Source organism: Artibeus jamaicensis, unplaced genomic scaffold, assembly GCF_021234435.1.
Source record: "Artibeus jamaicensis isolate MK-2021 breed Jamaican fruit bat unplaced genomic scaffold, CSHL_Jam_final contig_525, whole genome shotgun sequence".
Taxonomy (NCBI): Eukaryota; Metazoa; Chordata; class Mammalia; order Chiroptera; family Phyllostomidae; genus Artibeus; species Artibeus jamaicensis.
The window spans coordinates 9,469,777-9,487,997 of record NW_026521874.1 but is presented as its reverse complement, the minus strand read 5'-3'; the positions used below and the strand labels follow the sequence as shown (position 1 = coordinate 9,487,997).

Sequence of the window (18,221 nt, the reverse complement as noted above, 5' to 3'; positions counted from 1 at the left end):
CCAATTAAAAAGGTACTGCACAGGAACAAGATGGTGCTCTCTGAGGATGCCATTTCAGCGTCCATTCTCACCCCCAAATCATTTCTGCTACCTTCAGATCTTTGAGAATTCACTCCTTTTGTTACACCTCTCAATGAGGAAGCTATCACAGGAGACATTTTTTTGGAACAAGGTTCCCACTTTCCATAATACACATTCTCATTGGTGTATCATGGGGTCAACTGGGAGGCCACTTTGTGCCACTGGTTCACGGCACCATAAATACAGATGGGGAGACACAGGCCTTAATGGTTACTCTGGTTTCAAAGCTCAGCGCAAGGACTTACGCACACACGATGCATTCGCTATGGACCCTCCTGAACTCAGGCATGCCAGAGCCTCCGTACCTTCAGGCTGACTATAAAGGCTACGTTCTGAGGTGTGCAGAGGCGTGCGTGCCACTTACACATCCAGGTGGCCGACTCACCACTGACTTTCCTCGTGCTATCTGCTGATGGAAATTTTGCTAATTCAAAAATAAGCTATCCGAAATAGCTCACTTAAGCCGATTCCTGCCCTGTATTCTTCTAGGATTCATCGGTCTACATATGGCAACAGAAGAGACAGCCCATACTGCTTCTCCCTTAAACCTGCTGAGTTTCCATATGCAGGTTACTAAATCCTAGAAGGCGAGGGAGGGACTGGCTCCCAGTCAATGTAACTCGACTGCCTTTTCAGGAGAGGAGTTCAGTGTGGCCACCCTTGCTGAAATCGTATCAACTCTTCCTGAAAGGTTCACAGTCAGGCCTGAGAGAAGGGATTTAATAGCATAGATGATACAGCCCAAAGCCTTTGTTCTCACATCTAGGTCAAGGGATAACAAGGTCTTTTCTGTAATTAAGGCAGACTGAAAAGAACAAAAGAAAAAGCAGCACGGGGACTCAGGTAAGTAATCTGTGAATAAAAACAAGACACAAATGCCAGCCAACCCAAGAATTAAATTAAATAAAGCGTAAGCCAGAGGTCACAGTTACCATGAAAGGTCTACCAGTTCAATGAACACCTGCTATGTTTAGGGCACTGTACTAGACACTCACATTTCTAATAACCACAATTGTGTGAGACAGGGTGTGATCAACCCATTTTACAGAGTGGGAAATAGACTCAGAGACGTTAAGTGGCTTGAATAAAGTCACACAGCCATTACAAGACTAAATTAGAAATCTGACCTGTCACATCAAAGCCCACTCTCCTTTTGGTTTGCTCAGCTCTGATGAGGAGCTGAGACAGACAGAAGGAGCTAATTAGGATGCAGACCACCTCCCCACCCCGCCCCCGTCTCGGGGCTCCCAGGACCCTGCTGGTGCTTTCGTACCTCCAGTCAGTTCCATCGTTAGCTTTTCATTTTCAATCATTTTCTTCTTCTCTTCCAGCTCAGCAATCAGGTTCTCTTTCAGCTCCACCTTCTTGTCTTCAAATTCTTTCACTGCTGCCTTCTTTTCTTTAATGTAATTTCTTTCCACTTGTTCAGTCTGAGCAAAAGAGAAACACAGAATAGGGGGACCTGGACCTGGCAGCCAGGGCTCCACCTTGCAGTGGCCCTGCACCCAGGAGCACAGAAAATGCCTTCACTGGAAATATGAGAAGGAGCTGCCCCCCCACGCACAGCTGCAGCAGCGGGGTCTCTGAAAGCCAGTTTTCCAGTGAATGGAAATTCAAACAATGGAATTGTTTCCTCAATTCAAACCACACGATTTCTGCTCATTTTTATGAGCGTATCTCGCTTGCTATTCAGGTAGTTCCTCTGTTCCACATCTTGTATTTTATAGCTCGTGTGTCCTTTAAGGACACAATGTCGAAGGAAAATAGCACATTCTAGGTGAAATATCTACATTCAAAATTAACTGAATCAAGATGCCTCAGCCAGATAAAGATCAACTAGAGCAGAACATTTATTAGGTGGCCACACCCAAAGCACTCAAAGGCTGAAAGTGCGCTAAGTAAAAACTGCACAAACGTCCGCTTTCTAAATCTCCCCAAGGGGGGCTTACGGAGGCCACGGTGCCGGCGGGCCATGCAGTCTTTCAGGCTGTGATTGCGTGTGCTGCACTGGCTTCCGTACTGAAGTGGTTTCCAATAATGTGGCTCTGATAAATCCTGATCTGCTCACACTCGTGTGGCTCTGATACACTCACAACCCTCCCAACCGCCCCCCCCACACACACACACAAGCCACCCCAGGAGCAGTACATTGCTCAAGGTGCAGGCCCGCAGCTCTGCACCCAAGCACTGTGCTGTGCCTCACACACAACCAGCACCAGACAGCTGCTGAACGAAAGGAAATTTTTAATCCGTCTTTCCTGCTAATCCAGAGTCTCAGCTGTAAAACTCAACTACTGAGCCAATTCAGAAACTGGGCTCCTTCGAAGACCAATGTAACAAATTATTAGGGTCTTAGAGTTCAGGTGTACTCCCAAGTGGCTTTACTGAGAGATCCGAGGCAACAAGAAAGCCGTGAGAGGTGAGTGTCCCCTAGTCCCCCGTGCATGCAGAGGCTGCCCAACAAACAAATGAGTAGACGGAATTTCTGAATTGAGACCAAATGTCCTTTCGTCAAACAGAACAGTGACAAAGGCTTCCGGCTGGAGGCTTCCCAACTACCTATTTGGTGAGAGAAGGAAAGGCCCCCGATTGGGAAGGCAAGAGCAAGATTCCAGACTGAGAAAGAGCCTGCAAACCCAGAAGATCCGTGGTACTTACTTCCAGCTGGAGGAAGAGTTCTGAAAGAGATAAAACGTGCAATTAGATTCGCTAGGCTGTCACCTTTTTAGACAGTGTGTTAGGATTCATTTAGAAGCAGTAATTGCTTTCTGAAGGCACGATTACCCAGAGCAAATGTTTTCATCAGTAAAGTGCTGATATACATGAAGGGGAAGGAAGCAAGAAGCACTTGTGTCTACTTAAAAGTTGGCCCTGAGCAGCATCGGTTCTGGCAGTTCTGCCCAAGGGCAAAAACAAGCAGCAGGAAACCAAACTACCTTGACGAAATAAAAATAAAAGTTATCCCTTCTTCTTTCACTCAGTACACACCTCCGAACAGTCCTGCAGGGCAAGAGGGGTCAGGAGGAAGCAGTGCACTCACTCCAGAAGCAGAGTCAACCCTGATGTCTGTAAAGCGCTGTGTGAAGGGCTCTGTGTGGCGGAAGGAAGGACAGTCCTCGAGATTTCAGAGGGCAGAGGTTCTGAGCCCTCCTGGGCTTTCCTCTCAGGCTGCCGAGCCTCTGCTCAGGGCCAGACCTCCACCGGCAATTTCGGATCTAGTGCAGCCTCCTCCACCAGGCCCTTCCTGAGGACCCTTTGCCAAGCCACCTCTCTCCTCGCCACCCTCTCGGACACCTGAAAGTATCCACCCCATAGCATTCAACAGCTTATTTAGCACCCACTGTGTGCCAGGCAATTAGCAAATGTTAATCCAGCAGCTTTCCCAACCACTAGACCACTAGACAGGAGGGCCCTCTGCAAACTTAGGACTTGGAACGAAATGGATCCCCGGCTTCTAACCTTCCCTGGGTGACAAGGGAGCTGCTACATAAGGTCCACAGAGACTGCTGGTAGATCGACAACTCCAGAGGGCGCTAGTCACATCCACCAAGGTCTCCTTTGAAAATCAGATAAATCCCATGGAGCCATTACCCCATTAAAAATCACACATGGCTGGCTGGAGTGGCTCAGAGGACTGAGCACCATGCTGTGAAACAAAGGGTCACGGGTTCGATTCCCAGCCAGGTCACATGCCTGGATCGGGCCAGGTCCTCAGTTGGGGGCGTGCAAGAAGCAACTGATCAATGTTTCTCTCCTTCTCTTTCTCCATCCCTTCCCCTCTCTCTAAAATTAAATAAAATATTTTTTAAAAACCACATATGCACTTTCGCACACGTCATAAGATTTTGAGTTTCAGGGTCTCCAGATTAAAAATTCATGTGTCAAATAACAGTTATTGAATGAGAAAATTAACCAAGCAAAGGGACAAGCCATTTATTATTTTCTAACCACCCCTGTCCCCCAAAAGCCCTGCTCACTGGGAAGCTCTGGGCACATGAGCACAGGCACATCCAGTCCAACATGCTCACTCCTATGGTTACTGCTACCTGGACCGTCGGGAACAAGCCGGACGGCTGAAGTCTGTGCCATTCTGAGAAATCACACCTGAACCAACAAGTCACGCTGACAATTAGCACTTAGAGTTGGTGGCGGTGGTTTTAGTTAAAGCAGCCAAACAACAGACACAACTAAAGCAGGTGGATGCTCTCTGCATGGAATGTGCCTTCTGCAGCTCCAGGCAGGTGCTCTCCTGCGTTCCCACCAGGGTGGGCGCTGTTCAGGAAAGGTTACGTGAGGACAGGAGGGACAACTCAATCCTCACCCTGCAGTTCTAGCTTAAGAAAAACGGCTCACTTCACTTTTCTTTCCTTACTTACCCCTTAAACCAATTCCATGAGGTAAGTTCCCCTCTACGATGGGGAAACTGAGGCTCCAAGAGTAAATACCTGCTTAAAAGCATACTACCTAAAGCAATGGAAAACCTAGACCTAAGGCCTCTCTCCACCACACCACCTCCTCTCCCTGCTGAAAGGGCGCTCCAGGAAAAGAACTGCTCTTAAAGGTGTTCCAAGGACATGCCTCAAGGCCTTAGGGCGGGTGAGGGGTGGGGGGTAATCACAGGGGCAGGAGCGGACGTGGATGGGCAGAAGGCTCACAGCTGCAACTCCACTGTTCCGGCAGCCCCCACACCCTTCAGCTCTTCCTCTATCTGTTGGTGTCCACGGATCATCTACTCACTGAGGGAGAGAAGGAAGGATCCCACCAACAGAAAGCTGGAAAGTCATGGGAAGGGAAAGCAGAGGACAGCAGCCTGCGGACGGCACCGGGACCTCATTTTAAAACCCAACATTACTTTCACCACTGCAGGAACAAACACCGCACCGGTGATCGAAATGCTGGCTGATGGGAGCTTCAAAATTTAACACAAAGATTTCCTGTAAACACGGGAATTTGTGTTTACACACTTTAAAACAGTCACCACATCTTAGTTGGTATACGATTCTCCATTTATTTAACTCACACTGTTCTTTCGTTTACACCTTTAGACACCTTTCGTCAGTGGAACAGCAAGTTTCCGTAAGTCAAGGGCAGTATCGAACACTACTTTATATTGCTCCCAGAGCTTAGATGCAGCAGATGCTCAACAAATTTCTGTTGAATGAATACATTTACTGTGTACAACAGGCAAAACAGTGTATTTTTCCCCAAATGCCTATATAACTTGAGGGGAAAAAACCAAAGAGTCGCTCTTTCCTCCCAGAGCAAAGACTATCAGAAGCAGCAAGCTGAAAAGAGCAGAACAACCTACATCCTTTTACACGTCAGCTCCTCTGAGGGTCCAGGAAGCCAGCCATGCAGACCCAAGAAAGGACATGCAATTCTTGGGGCGCCAGTGGCAGCTCGGGGTGGAGGGGTGGAAGAGTCTGACCCCAAGAAGCCACAACTAACCACCTCAGCTATGGACTGTGATTGGTCACTGGAAAAAAGATGAACCAGTTTAACATAACTGCACCTTTAAAATCTCTCTTCCCTAAACCTCTCCCCACAAGGGGATGTCTGAGATACAGGTTCCCCATCTTTGGGGAACAGCTCTTATGGCCACATTATACTGATGATGAGCAAAAAGAGGCAAGTCTGAAGACGATTTATTTCCGTTTAGGCGGCACTTACCTGCATTCCGTATCCTCTCTTTGTACTGCTGATCTAGTTTTTTCATCCTCTTCTGATATTCCTGTAACGTACCTGACGTTGAGATTTAGAAAATAAAAAGTCACTTTGAAGATGTGCTCTCCGCTCTGGTTCCTAAAATTACTTTCTAGCACCACCAGTGCCTGTCTTAGCCACATCAGAACAAAACGCCAACTAAGGAAAGGCACACACAGAACTAACGGGACACTGGCCCCCAGCCCAGCGGGTTAAGACTCTCTAGCAAGTGAGCAGTTACAGAAAGGTCAGGAAATGTCAGGAGACTCTGATCACTGCTACGGTTCAAGTCAACGGGCTTTCCTTTCCTGGGAAAGTAAGATCCTCCTCCTTCAGTAAGGTCAGGTCTCAAGCAATGCTATCCAGAACTGTCTCTGCGATGGCGGAAACGTTTTACATCGCACTGCCCAACATGGTAGCCACTGGTCACATGTGGTTACTACATACTTGAAATGCGGCTAATGCAACTGACAAACTGAGTTATTAATTTTATTTACTTAAATATAAACAGCCGCACGTGGTTAGTAATAATACCAGACAGCTCGGGTTTAGATTCTTACCAAATCTCTACTCCTTTCATTGCTCTTCCCAAAAGCTGCTCATCAGGAGCGTCCCAATTAACGTGGAGGTGTTTCCTAATCGTAACACTTTGGTAAGATATAGCGTGTGGGGCAAAAGTAGGTTTACAGCTGTGAGTACAGGAAACACACTTTATTCTCGTATTATTAACCACTGCATTATTTTCCATAGGAACTGTAAACCTACTTTTGCCCTACCCTGTATGCAAGGCATCTTTTTCAAAATTCTTCACTCAGCCACGCCTTACAGACTTGCCAGAGTGGAATGCATTTCCTTCTCTGTACCACTGTATTAATGTAGTGTCGTGAAAAAAAGGAGAACAAGCAGACGTCAGTACAGGACGGACTACTCCGAGCAATGAAAGGACCTGGCGAGAAGCAGTTTCGCTGAGGCAGGGGCACCCCAGAGGGCAGTCCAGGAGCGCAGGGCAGCAGCCACCCGTCCCCGAGTTCTCACGGTGTGCCTGGGAGGATGGGTCACTTCTGTACATAATCCCACGCACTTTCTTTTTAGAAAGTGATGTGCCCAAAGTCCAATCTCTAGAAAGCAGTGGGACTCAGCCCCATAACAAGACTCGAGAGCCTGAACTGCCTTTAGCAGAAACAATATTCAACAAGATACAATCCATTTTTGAAAAATAATTTTTATGTATTGATTTGAGAGAAATATCTTTGCTGTTCCACATTATCGGTTGGAACATTCACTGATTGGTTGTTTCTTGAATGTACCCTGACCAGGGATCAAACCCATAACACTGGTATATTGGAACAACCTTCCAACCAACTAAGCTAGCAGGCCAAAGCTACAATCCATTTTTAATTTGCCATGCTAAAGAGAGAAACTCAAGGGGACAATTCACAGCTCATTAGCATTTACTTTAGAAAGAACAGTATAATTTTATTTGTTGTTCTGGAAACATCTCCCCTGAAACATGTCTAACAGCCCTGGCTGGTGTGGCTCAGTGGTCTGAGCACTAGCCTGAGAACCAAAGGGTCGCTGGTTCAATTCCCAGTCTGGGCACCTGCCTGGGTTATGGGCCAGGTCCCCGGTAGGGAGTCTCACATGAGAGGCAACCACACACTGATGTTTCCCTCTTCATTCCTCCCTTCCCTTCTCTAAAAATAAGTACATAATAAATACAAAATTTTAAGTGTCTAGCAGTAGGCAGACTGATCTTAGTTCATGCTGTTCAGAAGCCCGACGTGAAATTCCACAATAGTTTAAAAACCACATTTCACTGACAAAAGACAGCAAAATGTATACCTAGATAGCTAGAATCAGCCCTACAAAATTTTAAATCACTCCAACATAGAAGTGAACACCCAGGTCTCAGAGGTTTGTAACATAAGGAGTATATTTAGAAATGAAGGGTTAAATCACACACCGACCTTCCTGCAACTGTTGCAACTGTCTCTTGAGAGAAGCCAGTTTATCCTGATACATCCTGCAAAGAGAGGAAAGCCACACTGAGAGACAAAACGTTCCACTCAATTCCGAAACGATCTACACGCAGAAACTACCTGGGCTGTTACCGGAATGTCATCTGTGTCCCGTAGGAAAGAGAGAAAACTGAACTGTGCGAGCTGGTTCGAAACGCTGCAGCAGCCAAAGGGGTCAGAAAGGGACAAAGATTCTGTGCTCCTGATCCCATCCCAATTTTGTACATACTCCTGTTACCCCACCTTTAGAAATCGGTCTCATAATCTACAAATATGAGGACATGCAGATTTTAATAAACAAGTGACACTGATAAATAGGTGATACTACACGAAAACCCTGAAAGAAAATGGTGAGGCTGTTTTCTTCTAGCCTTATCAGCATAAGTCTCTCACTCACTCACACACACACAAACATAAGAAAGGCACTGAATGCAGCTCTTCTATCAACTCTGCAATGAGAGTATAAATTCCAAAGGAGTAAGATTATGCCCTTAGCACATTTTTTTCTATATAGCTAGGTTAGCTGTGTAAGCACTAAGATAATAAACCTTCATGTCATTTTTAAAAGCACCACTTTTTTAGGATCAGAGAAACAGTAATTCAGCAAAAAAAGTTAAAATGCACGATTCACTCGCAGCCCCAGCCGGACGAGAACACACAGCACACACAAAGGAAAAGCACTGCCCAGTCCCCCCCCACACCAAATGGATCACAGGCAATCATACACCCTGGCAAATCTGCATGAATGGCAGATTCCACAGGTAAATCACATGTCAGCAATGCTTTTGCTTCTACCTGAAAAACACCCCCAATTTCAAAAACAAGATTTGCAACTGAGGGAAAAAATAACCCACTATCCAATGGGTCACAAGCGCAACAGCCTTTTGATTGGTTAACAACAGCCTGCAAATACACCCTAACTACCTATAGGTTCAGGAAGAAGGAGGCAGAATCCAAGAATTACTCAAGATGTCTTTCAGGAAAATTCTGATGTACTCTTAGTACTCCTCTTGGACTACACAGGCATTCCAGTTTGTTTTTATTTGCAATTCATTTATTTACTTTTAATTGAATTTATTGGAGTGACATTAGTTAATAAAATTATATAGGTTTCAGAGGAAGGCATTCAATGTTCATCAAAATTATTTTCTATATCATCAAATATTATGGGGCACATTCAATTAAAAGACTGTCTCTAGCCTGGCTGTTGTAGCTCAGTGGATTGAGCGTGGGCCTGCGAACCAGAGGATTGCAGTTTGATTCCTGGTCAGGACACATGCCCGGGTTGCACACCAGTTCCCAGCAGGGGACACATGAGAGGCAATCATACATTTGTAATTTCTCTCCCTCTCTGTCTTCCCTTCCCCTTTGAAGATAAATAAATAAAATCTTTAGAAAAAAGACTGTCTCTAAAGCATGTTTAAACATGTCAAGTACAGGAGGGAACAGGAACCTAGTACACTGAATCTTCCACCACACTGAGTGCACCAGACACCACCTTTGAATTCTGAGTCTGTCTCTGACAGGGAGTATCAACACGTTGAAGAAGTAAATAACAATAAATTGAGATTCAGGAAAAGAACAGGTATGCAAAAATGCATTTCAAATGGGTAAAGGTTAATTGGTAAAATGAAAGGAATAAAATTGAACTTTTATTAAAAAGCATGCACGGTTTCAGATATGAAGCTATGAGAAAAATCACATGAAGTAATCCTCCTTTATTTAGCACTGGCCAGATTTTTGCTGAATGACCCCTTTGGGTGCCAATGGTTGAAAAGGATGACAGAACCCAAAGGGTGGTCACAAAGCATTTGCAAATAAGACCTATACCCCTAGCTGGGGTGGCTCAGTGGATTGAGTGCCGGCTTGCAAACCAAAAGACCGCCACTTCAATTCCCAGTCAGGGCACATGCCTGGGTTGCAGGCTAGGTCCCCAGTAAAGGGTGTGCGAGAGGCAACCGGTCCATGTATCTCGTGCACATTGATGTTTCTCTCCCTTCCTCCTCTCTAAAAGTAAATAAATACAATATTTTTAAAAAGACCTATAATGAGAGGAATGTAGACCACCTAGTTAAGAGATAAGTCAAATCGAGAGCTGCAAAATACATTCAACAAATTTTTAAATACTGGCTTGCATCTGTGTCCACAATAAAAGTGAGCGGTTTTACTTTCTCTGGGCACACTTAGTTGTGGCTCTGTTGAAGACAAAGAGAAGGCTTGGGTAAGAACGTGTGATGATGGAAAGGGCACCGAGGCGGGAGTCCTGCTAGCCAATCCTGGTCTCCCTGAACTCTCTGGACTGTAGCACGCCACCTAGTGTTCAGTTAACGCTCAGTGGGGTCACACCCATCTGTGAGTCAGGTAGCCGTGAAACATCATTTACCCTCTCTGATGGTTTCTGCATCTCAACAAAAGTGAGTGTACACCTGAAACCTATATAATCTTGTTAACCAACATCACCCCAGTAAATTCAATAAAAGAAAAAATAATAAACTTAAAAAAGTAAACATTACAATTATTTAATCAATCAAGATATCTTTCATTCTTCTGTATAAAAAAGAAACCCACAGATACATTTTACCAAAAGAAATGATGAAATAAAGAACCTGTTGCCCTGGCTGGTGTAGTTCAATGGACTGAGCACCGGATTGCGAACCAAAGGGTCAAAGGTTTGATTCCCAATCAGCGCACATGCCTGAGCTGCAAACCAGGTCTCCAGCAGGGGGTGCACAAGAGACAACCACACACTGCAGTTTCTCTCCCCCTCTTTGGCCCTCCCTTCCCCTATAAAAATAAAATCTTTTTTTTAAAAAAGAAGAAAATAGTCTACATGAGTGAGACACTGGGGCAGGAAGTTCATAAGGATGTGATGCTGTGATTCACTGCAGCTGGATTCACTGGACAGCTGCGCCCTTCCATGAATTTTTACCTACAACTGGCAACATTAGACATTACTGTCTCTTACATAAGGTTAGGCCCCAACTAAAAACCCCTAATATAAAAAAAAAGTAGTAGTCTATACAAATAAGACATTACAGAAGGAACCTCGTAAGGGTTTGATGCTAATTGTTGACTGCAGTGGACAGATCTGTTACTGAAGAAAGTGGTAATGAACATGGATCAAGGCATTTGGAGCTTTTGGAAACAGGAGACCACCCTGGTGAAGATGAACGTCAAAAACGCTGAGGTTCAGCACTGGGCTGCAAACCCACAACCTCCTGATATTACATGATCATATTTTCCACATGTTGTTAAACTAAAAATTAATAAAATATAACTTATTAGCTAAAAAATAAGGGGGTTGGTCCTGTTGTTTGGCCTTATTCCCCTGGGATCATTTCCTCAAGGTTCTTTCTAGCGTATGCTCAAAAAATTATAATAGGAGGACTGATCAAATGGGACAAACTTAAAAACAGGACTGCACACATCTGCGTCGTCTCTGGAGGCACCGTGGTCAAGCTGTGTGCACAGGGTCATTACAGAGATTTCCTTGTCAACTGTATATTCCAAACAAGAAACCTAAAAGTCATACTCACTGCTCCTTCATTTCTACATAATCTTCTTCATCATGCTTTGCCAGGTCAGTCTCGCTAGCATCCTCAGTGTCTAGGTAAAACCAGAGAAGGGCTTGTTAAAAATCACAGTTCACAGAGTTGCTATTACCTGAGGCACTTAACAAGCTAATTTTTTTAATGAATTCTAGTCAGTGCAGGCCTGAGTGAAGCCATCAGTGAAAAAATATTACAGTTGCTTCATAAAAATTGAAAATGCTATTTCCAACTTCTAAATAGACAGCTCATCTTTATCTGAAGTACAGCTACAGAATAAGGTACAGCAGACACAGATGGTCATAGTCGAGGGCGCTTCTTCCGCAGAACAGTGGCAGACCAGGAAGAGGTGTTGGTCTTAAGACTGGAAAACTACAGGCAGGCAAGCCTTGATCACTCTGAGACAATCTAGTATGTACTTTCTCTTCCGGAATATGTCCAGTTTGAACCCTAACAGATCTTATGTCCCATGTATGTGAAGGAGAATTCAAATCAATGAACTGAATTCTAATAACTAAAACATTTTCAAAGGGGCAAGATGATCACGCAGAAACTTTCAGAACATTTTTAACATTGTTCTTAGACTAAGCAAACCGCTGGAATGTCTACTTACGTATTTCAACAGCCCTACCTAAGTGAAGAAAAAAATCAATTTTGGCTTCACCACTCCCCCTTGTGGGCACTAAAAGCAGTACAAGTAACAAGTGACATTCAAAATCTCTGGTTAAGCCTTGTCTTCAAATAGGGTTTAACCAAATCAATTAGTTCCTTCACCTTTATTTATACCTGCACATGCAGCTCCCTTTTTAAAGGCTGCTACAGGTCCAATTCTCCAACCTTTCTGCCCTGAGTTCCTATCATGTGCCAGCCACAGCACTTGGCACTTGGAGAACTGAGATGAATAAAACATAATCCTCAGACAGCTGGTCCAGCCTTTTGCTCCACGGCCCTATTTTGTGCCAGAATATTCTACCCATATATTGGTCTCTATTGCCTCTCTCGTCTCCCTCGTCTCTTGCTTCTTCACCTTTTTCCTACATTCAGCTCCTTCAATCCCTCCAAAACAGTGTTCCTCACACTTGTCGAAGTGTAAAACCCAATTTGAAAAACAAGACTGAGAGGCAGTAATGATAATACAAAGAGCATGAAACTTAAAAACACAACACCTGGGCACTATTAAATCCAAATCCTACCTTCCCTCTATGTCCGTTGCCCCAAAGATTAAAAAAAAGCACTGGATATTTCCTGAGTACCAGGCTTTAAAGTACCACTACAACACGTTCTGTGTATATCTCATTCAGTCCTCACACCAATACACCAATACTAGGAAGCCCCGTTTGCTGGAGAAATTGAGGCTCTTAAGCTTCGATTGTCTAAGGTCAAACGATGAGTTAAGTGAGCCAAATTTAGACTTATATCTGATTGCAAGTCTCATTCCTTTAACCAAACCGTACTGCACTGCCTCAAGCTAAGTCTGACTAAACCATTAACCCGGAATGGGCGGGGGGCGGGGGGGGGGGAAGCAACCAGAGAACCAAGAAGCCAAACAGCTTAGCTCGAATCTTCTCAGGAACTAAAAGGGGAGGAGCACCCAAAGGAAGGCTTTCTCATTCCAAACACTGAAGACCTGAGGTTCAACCAGAGACGGTTGGGAAACTGGAAGCAGAACCTTAAAGGGACCTCCTCGGGCTGTGACAACAGCTCCCTAAGTCCCTTCTTCCCAAAACGGTAGGGTACAGCGTACCCACAGCTCCCCCTCCCCCTGAACAGGTGGGGTTAACTTTCCGGAGCCGCGCTCCCTCCAGCTGCCCCAAGCCTCCGAGGTTGCACTGCCCCTCTCCCAAGCAGCCCCAACTCTTCCAGCAGCGGTCCCGCCCCCGCCCCGGGCTACCCAGCGAGCTTAAGGACGCGCCTTCATCCGACTCGCGGCCCCGGCAGCTTCGCTCGTCGTCCTCGGCGCTCTCCAGTTCTTCGTCTTCCTCCGGGTAATACTCCGGAGCCGGCGGTGCTCCAGCCGGGGCCGGAGCCAACAGCCCCGCGGCACTCATGTCGCCTCTGATAGTAGCTCAGGGCGCCAACCGAGAACGGCGGCTAAGCGCCCTCCGGACTCGACGCCCGCAAGGCAGCACCCAAGGGATCAGCCAACTTAAAACGCGGGAGCCGCGGCGTCCTCCGGCGAGTCACGAACAAGCTCCGCCCCTCTCGCCTGCGCTCGGCAGCGGGGGCTTTGCGCCGGTGGCAACTTCCGGGTCGCGAGCTGTCCGAGGACCGCCTGTCTCCGCCATCTTTCAGGGAGTACAGAGGCCTCCGGACACCTCCTTCTCCTTAACCCCAGCTGCTTCATCGCTGCCTTAAAATCCTCAACGGGTAGTTCGTAGAGGCGGAGTCTGGATCTCTAGTTTTAGGCAACTCCATGGGCAAGCCTAGCCACGGCCAGGACCCCAAAGCTCCGAGGCGACTTCCGGAAATAGCCGCCAGGCGGCGCCTGGGGCCAGAGCTCAAGGGAGCTTCATTAGTGATTTGAGGGTCGAAGAGGGTTAGAAGGGCTTTGGGCAGGTGGAGGTGGTCTCTTCTTAAGTGAACGACATTAAACCAGACATCTAGAGTTTGCGTGATTATCCTGAAGAAGAGGAGCCTGGCTGCGCCCGGCTGCTGGAAAAGGAGCTTGGCTCCTCGCCTAATTGAAGCTTTACTGAAAACTAAAATAAAGATAAGGGTGCTGGTATTCCATCCTGGAGTCAGCAAAACGGTATTTTCCCCCTCTCTGGGAGTCCTTTCTGTTCGTATAGGTTTACTCAGTAAGATGTTATCCCAATTTTACAAATGAGAAAGAGTGTGACTTGCCTTAAAAAATTATAGCATCCAGTCAGGATCATCCAGTTGTGTAGACTCTCAGAGCCAGGCCCCTCTACAATACAGCTTCTTCATATTTCTTAGAATACTAGTTTTTTTAAAAAAGTGATTCCTCCCAATCTAATAACTTGCTAACCAGCTCTCAACTGGCACATTGGCCTACAGGAAGTTAATTAGGCTAACTTAAGGACAGTGTTATGTGGAAACAAAACAAGAATGAAAAAACAGAAGAGGGGAATCTCTGCCTGAGTTGATTCGTATGATCCCCTCTGAGCAGAAGGGGACACAGTGTTACAAGCTTTGCTTAATGAACAAATTTAGGATGTCCCTTCTCTCACTACGTGAGAGCAAGAAAAGGAATAAAGTAAAAAGACACAGAGCTGTAAGACGGTTTGTCCAAAGTAGCCCTACTGTCTGCTTTGTACCAAGTCTCCGGAGAAAAAGTAACCTACAAGTAGTAAAGTTCAACAAACTGTAAAAATACAGGGCGGAATCCAATAGTATGATTCTCAGTTCCTTTGTGACTAAATTTATCTCTGAACGAGCCCCCATAGAGTCTTCTCAAAGTGCAGAAATTTATCCTCCCATTTATTTTACCATTTCTTATTCTGTACTTTGTCTTCATTAAAATCTTGGCTATATTTGTGAGAGATTCTTCCTCCCAACAAAACTCAAGAATTTCCAGAAAGGAATGCTACGATGTCTTTCTAGCAGTTGAGAGAGCTTCTGAAGCCCCTTCTAAATAAGTCATTCTCAGGGCTCACTATAGGTCCACTGTCTATATATAAACAAAGATTTTAAAACTGTCTGTTGTCCAAAGAATGACATCATTTTCTTTTTTTAAGCTGTTAGATCACATTTAATTATTTGTAATCAACAGTATTGAGCAAATTGAGTTGCTATCAGTAGCAGTAATTATAGATCAGAAAAAGCACCAACATTTTAGAAATTACAGTTCATTGATTTAATGAATCAAAAAGAAAAAGAGTTGATTTCTTTGCCAATTGGTTTCCTTTCAAGACACTTGATTTTTTTTCATCTCTCTTATGTTTTATTTCTATTTTCTTGATTGCAAATAACATCTGTCAATGGTCATGCGTTTCTTTTTTTATATGAATAGACACAGCTGAACACTTGAGTGGTAAAAACTTACCCCATTTTTCCCAATACATATTGCCAACCTTAGAATTGGTAGGATGAGTTCTTAATAATCTTTTATTTATCTATAAGGAACACCTAGCTATTTTAATATAATGGTTTTGGACAGTTTTTCTAGGTCTATAAAAATCAAGTTTCTTCAAAACTAAGTTTTTACTATCTTGAAATGTCTCTGCATCCCTTCCCTAAATGGCATAAGTCACACTGCTCAGAAGACATCTACTTCGGAAGTAGTCTTAAAGTCCTGCCAAACCCATTTATAGAAGCGTTCTCTGCCTACCCTAACACTCAAACTTCACAGAGGAAAAACGTAACTGGAACAGGGCATGATTTTAAAAACAGTAGAAAAAACATACAGTGTTTAGAAGACAAATTTTGTCAGTAGGAGTGAACACAAAAAATTGCGGATGGAGAGTTTTTGAGAGTGAAGTCCTACAAACGAATCTGACAAGGACTCGTGTTCATAAAATGAAACAATTTCTTCATAAACAATTGGTCAAAGTCCATAAACTCTGGGGTTTAGGGACATGAGTAGCAGTTTTCAATTTCATGTATTGTTTAATCAACATATCCCGTTTCACAAAAATAGAAAGAATAGCTCTGGGGAACGTGATGCACTTTCACCCCTGGCTGGCATCATCTTTCACCTTGGGTCAAGATGGGTCTCTGGTTATCACAGGTTGCAGTTGGGTCTAAGTTTACTATACTTTGGCCATTAGTTAACACAGAACCATTAAAACATGTGGCCCTGAAAAAGAATATGTTCAATAGGCTTGCTGAAACCTTGCTAAAGCTAATACAGTTTCCCCTGCCACACAGTTCCTGTTCCACCTGTAATATTTATCAAAGTCCACAAACTGGTTATTTCTAAAGCTCTGTCCTTGCACCTATCAAAATGTGCCCCACCAGTGTTGATTAGTTGTGCAGAGCGTGCATCTAGTATACAGATTTCTCCCGAGAGCATTCATTATTAAACTGACATCTTTTGAACGGAATACAACGTAGGGCAACTCCCTTGAAAAAGCTACAAAAAGTTCAATTCATAAAATATTAACAAGTACTGAGTGAATAAGTGCTATATTACTTTCTAGCAGAATTACTTAGAAAGCTGTGCAAGGTCTGGCGAGAGAATGGGGTCCTCCTCAAAGCCTCTAACATGGTGGTCCAGGGGAGTCCCAGGGGGCTCTAGACTCTGGGAGTTTCCCAAGAAAAGTAAAGGAGCAGGGAAGACTGCCATGAACTTTGACCACAGCGCAGCACAAACAAGAATGACCGCACCCCATGCTGGCCCTTGGGTAACTAAAGTTGCAAGGTCTTCCGTGTCCGAAAAAAAACCCGCCCCATTTCATCCCGCCCACCGTCAACTCCACCAATCCTCAGGCGCCATCGACAGCTCGGCTTCTCAGGCTCCTTCAATCAAGTACCTATATCCGGGCACAGGCTTGTGCCCCGCGATCAAGGCACGTCAGTAGAGAGCCTATCAGAGTCGAGCTGGGGGCGTGGTCCGAGGCGGGGGGCGGGCGGACTGAAACCGTGGGGCGGAGCACGCTCGGCCCAGTCGGGTGCGATTGGCCACCCCTGGCAAGAGCCGCACCTCGGACAGCAGCAAGCGGCGGTCGCGGGAGGGTCTCTGTGGCGCCCGGCTGTGGTGGTGGCGGCGGCGGCAGTGGGGTCCTGCTTGAGAGAGTGGGACGCGACACAGAGATCGCGGGTGGGGGCTCCGCGAGGCCGGCCTGGGCACTCAGCGACCGGACTTAGGGATCCTCCGGAGGACGAGCGACCGAAGAGCGACTCGGGAACAAGTGTGGGAGAGGAAGCGGCGGTGGCGACGCCGGGCCGGGGTGGTGACAGCAGGTCTGAGGTGAGAGCACCAGGGTGCGGGACTGTGACAGCGTGAGCCTAGGCGAGGGGACCTTGGGCGGTTTGAGATCGGCGAGGAGTGAGGGGAGTTCCGGGAACGGGTTTGACAATCTGGACTGTGGAGAGCAGACCCCCAGAAGACCTGGGGCAGAAGGGCTAAGGGGAAACCTTAAGAGGAACAGGGGGACAGTATGTCTCAGAGGGGGCGCCGAGAGGGTCCGGGACAGCGGCTCCAAGAGAGCGAACCCTGAGGGGTTCCTGGACAGCGTGTCTGAAAAGAAGGGACCCCGAGAGAGAGAGGGACAGCACGTCTGAGGGGAGTTTCCTAGAGGGGCCGGGACAGGTGTGAGGGAGGGTCCCCGAGAGCGGCTGGACAGCGAGTTTGAGGGGAGTCCCCGAGAGCGGCAGGGACAGCAAGTCCGATGGGGTCGGAGAAGAAAGTCTGGGCGTGAAGGGGACCTCGAGAGGGCAGATCTCGGGGGGCCAGCTTTCGGAGAGAGACCCGGCCAGCCGGTCCGAGGGGTCGGGGGCCGGGCGGGGCTCCGAGCTCGCCGGGGCCCTGCCTGGGGGAGGCGCGGACGCGTGGGTCGGGGTCGCTGCGCGGGGTAGAGGGGCCACGCTGCTAGCAGGGTCGACAGCCGGCCGCTCTTCCTCGGGGGAGTGTGCGAGACGTGGGACAGCCGGGGCCCCCGTGACTCCGTGGGTGACTGTGGAGCGCGGGTTATGTAATGAAACGTCTAAGTAGAACGCACGGGCTGGAGGGTCTGGCAGGAGCACAGAGATCTTGAAACCTCGAGAGGGCCGGCGGGACCTGCTCACTGGCCCTCCCCGTTCGTGTCTCAGGGTTGGGCGTGGATGCCTAGAAAGCGAGGGGGCTTCCTGGCCTCAAACGCCTCGTCGGAACGTGGAAAGTTGGGGCGGGCTTCTTCAGCCCATCACAAACAAGTTGAACGAGACTGGGATCCTTTTGGACACCCAGGGTTGGGATCGATTTAGGATG

At 46.5% G+C, this 18,221-nt stretch overlaps 2 protein-coding genes across 2 annotated transcripts in view; one reads left to right on the top strand and one right to left on the bottom strand.

Moving 5' to 3' along the window:
- Positions 1 to 13,550, bottom strand: part of SUDS3 (SDS3 homolog, SIN3A corepressor complex component) — a 35,463-nt gene extending 21,913 nt beyond the window's left edge. The window contains exons 1-6 of the mRNA XM_037156151.2: positions 13,263 to 13,550; positions 11,339 to 11,408; positions 7,752 to 7,807; positions 5,752 to 5,823; positions 2,740 to 2,759; positions 1,355 to 1,511 (exon numbers count right to left, since the gene is read on the bottom strand). Coding sequence (XP_037012046.1) covers positions 1,355 to 1,511; positions 2,740 to 2,759; positions 5,752 to 5,823; positions 7,752 to 7,807; positions 11,339 to 11,408; positions 13,263 to 13,398 — 511 coding nt within the window. The 5' untranslated portion in view covers positions 13,399 to 13,550. The remainder of the gene's footprint in view (positions 1 to 1,354; positions 1,512 to 2,739; positions 2,760 to 5,751; positions 5,824 to 7,751; positions 7,808 to 11,338; positions 11,409 to 13,262) is intronic.
- A 3,384-nt stretch (positions 13,551 to 16,934) lies between these two features.
- Positions 16,935 to 18,221, top strand: part of TAOK3 (TAO kinase 3) — a 144,317-nt gene continuing 143,030 nt past the window's right edge. Inside the window, exon 1 of the mRNA XM_037156287.2 lies at positions 16,935 to 17,222. The gene's annotated coding sequence lies outside the window, so the exon portion shown is untranslated. The remainder of the gene's footprint in view (positions 17,223 to 18,221) is intronic.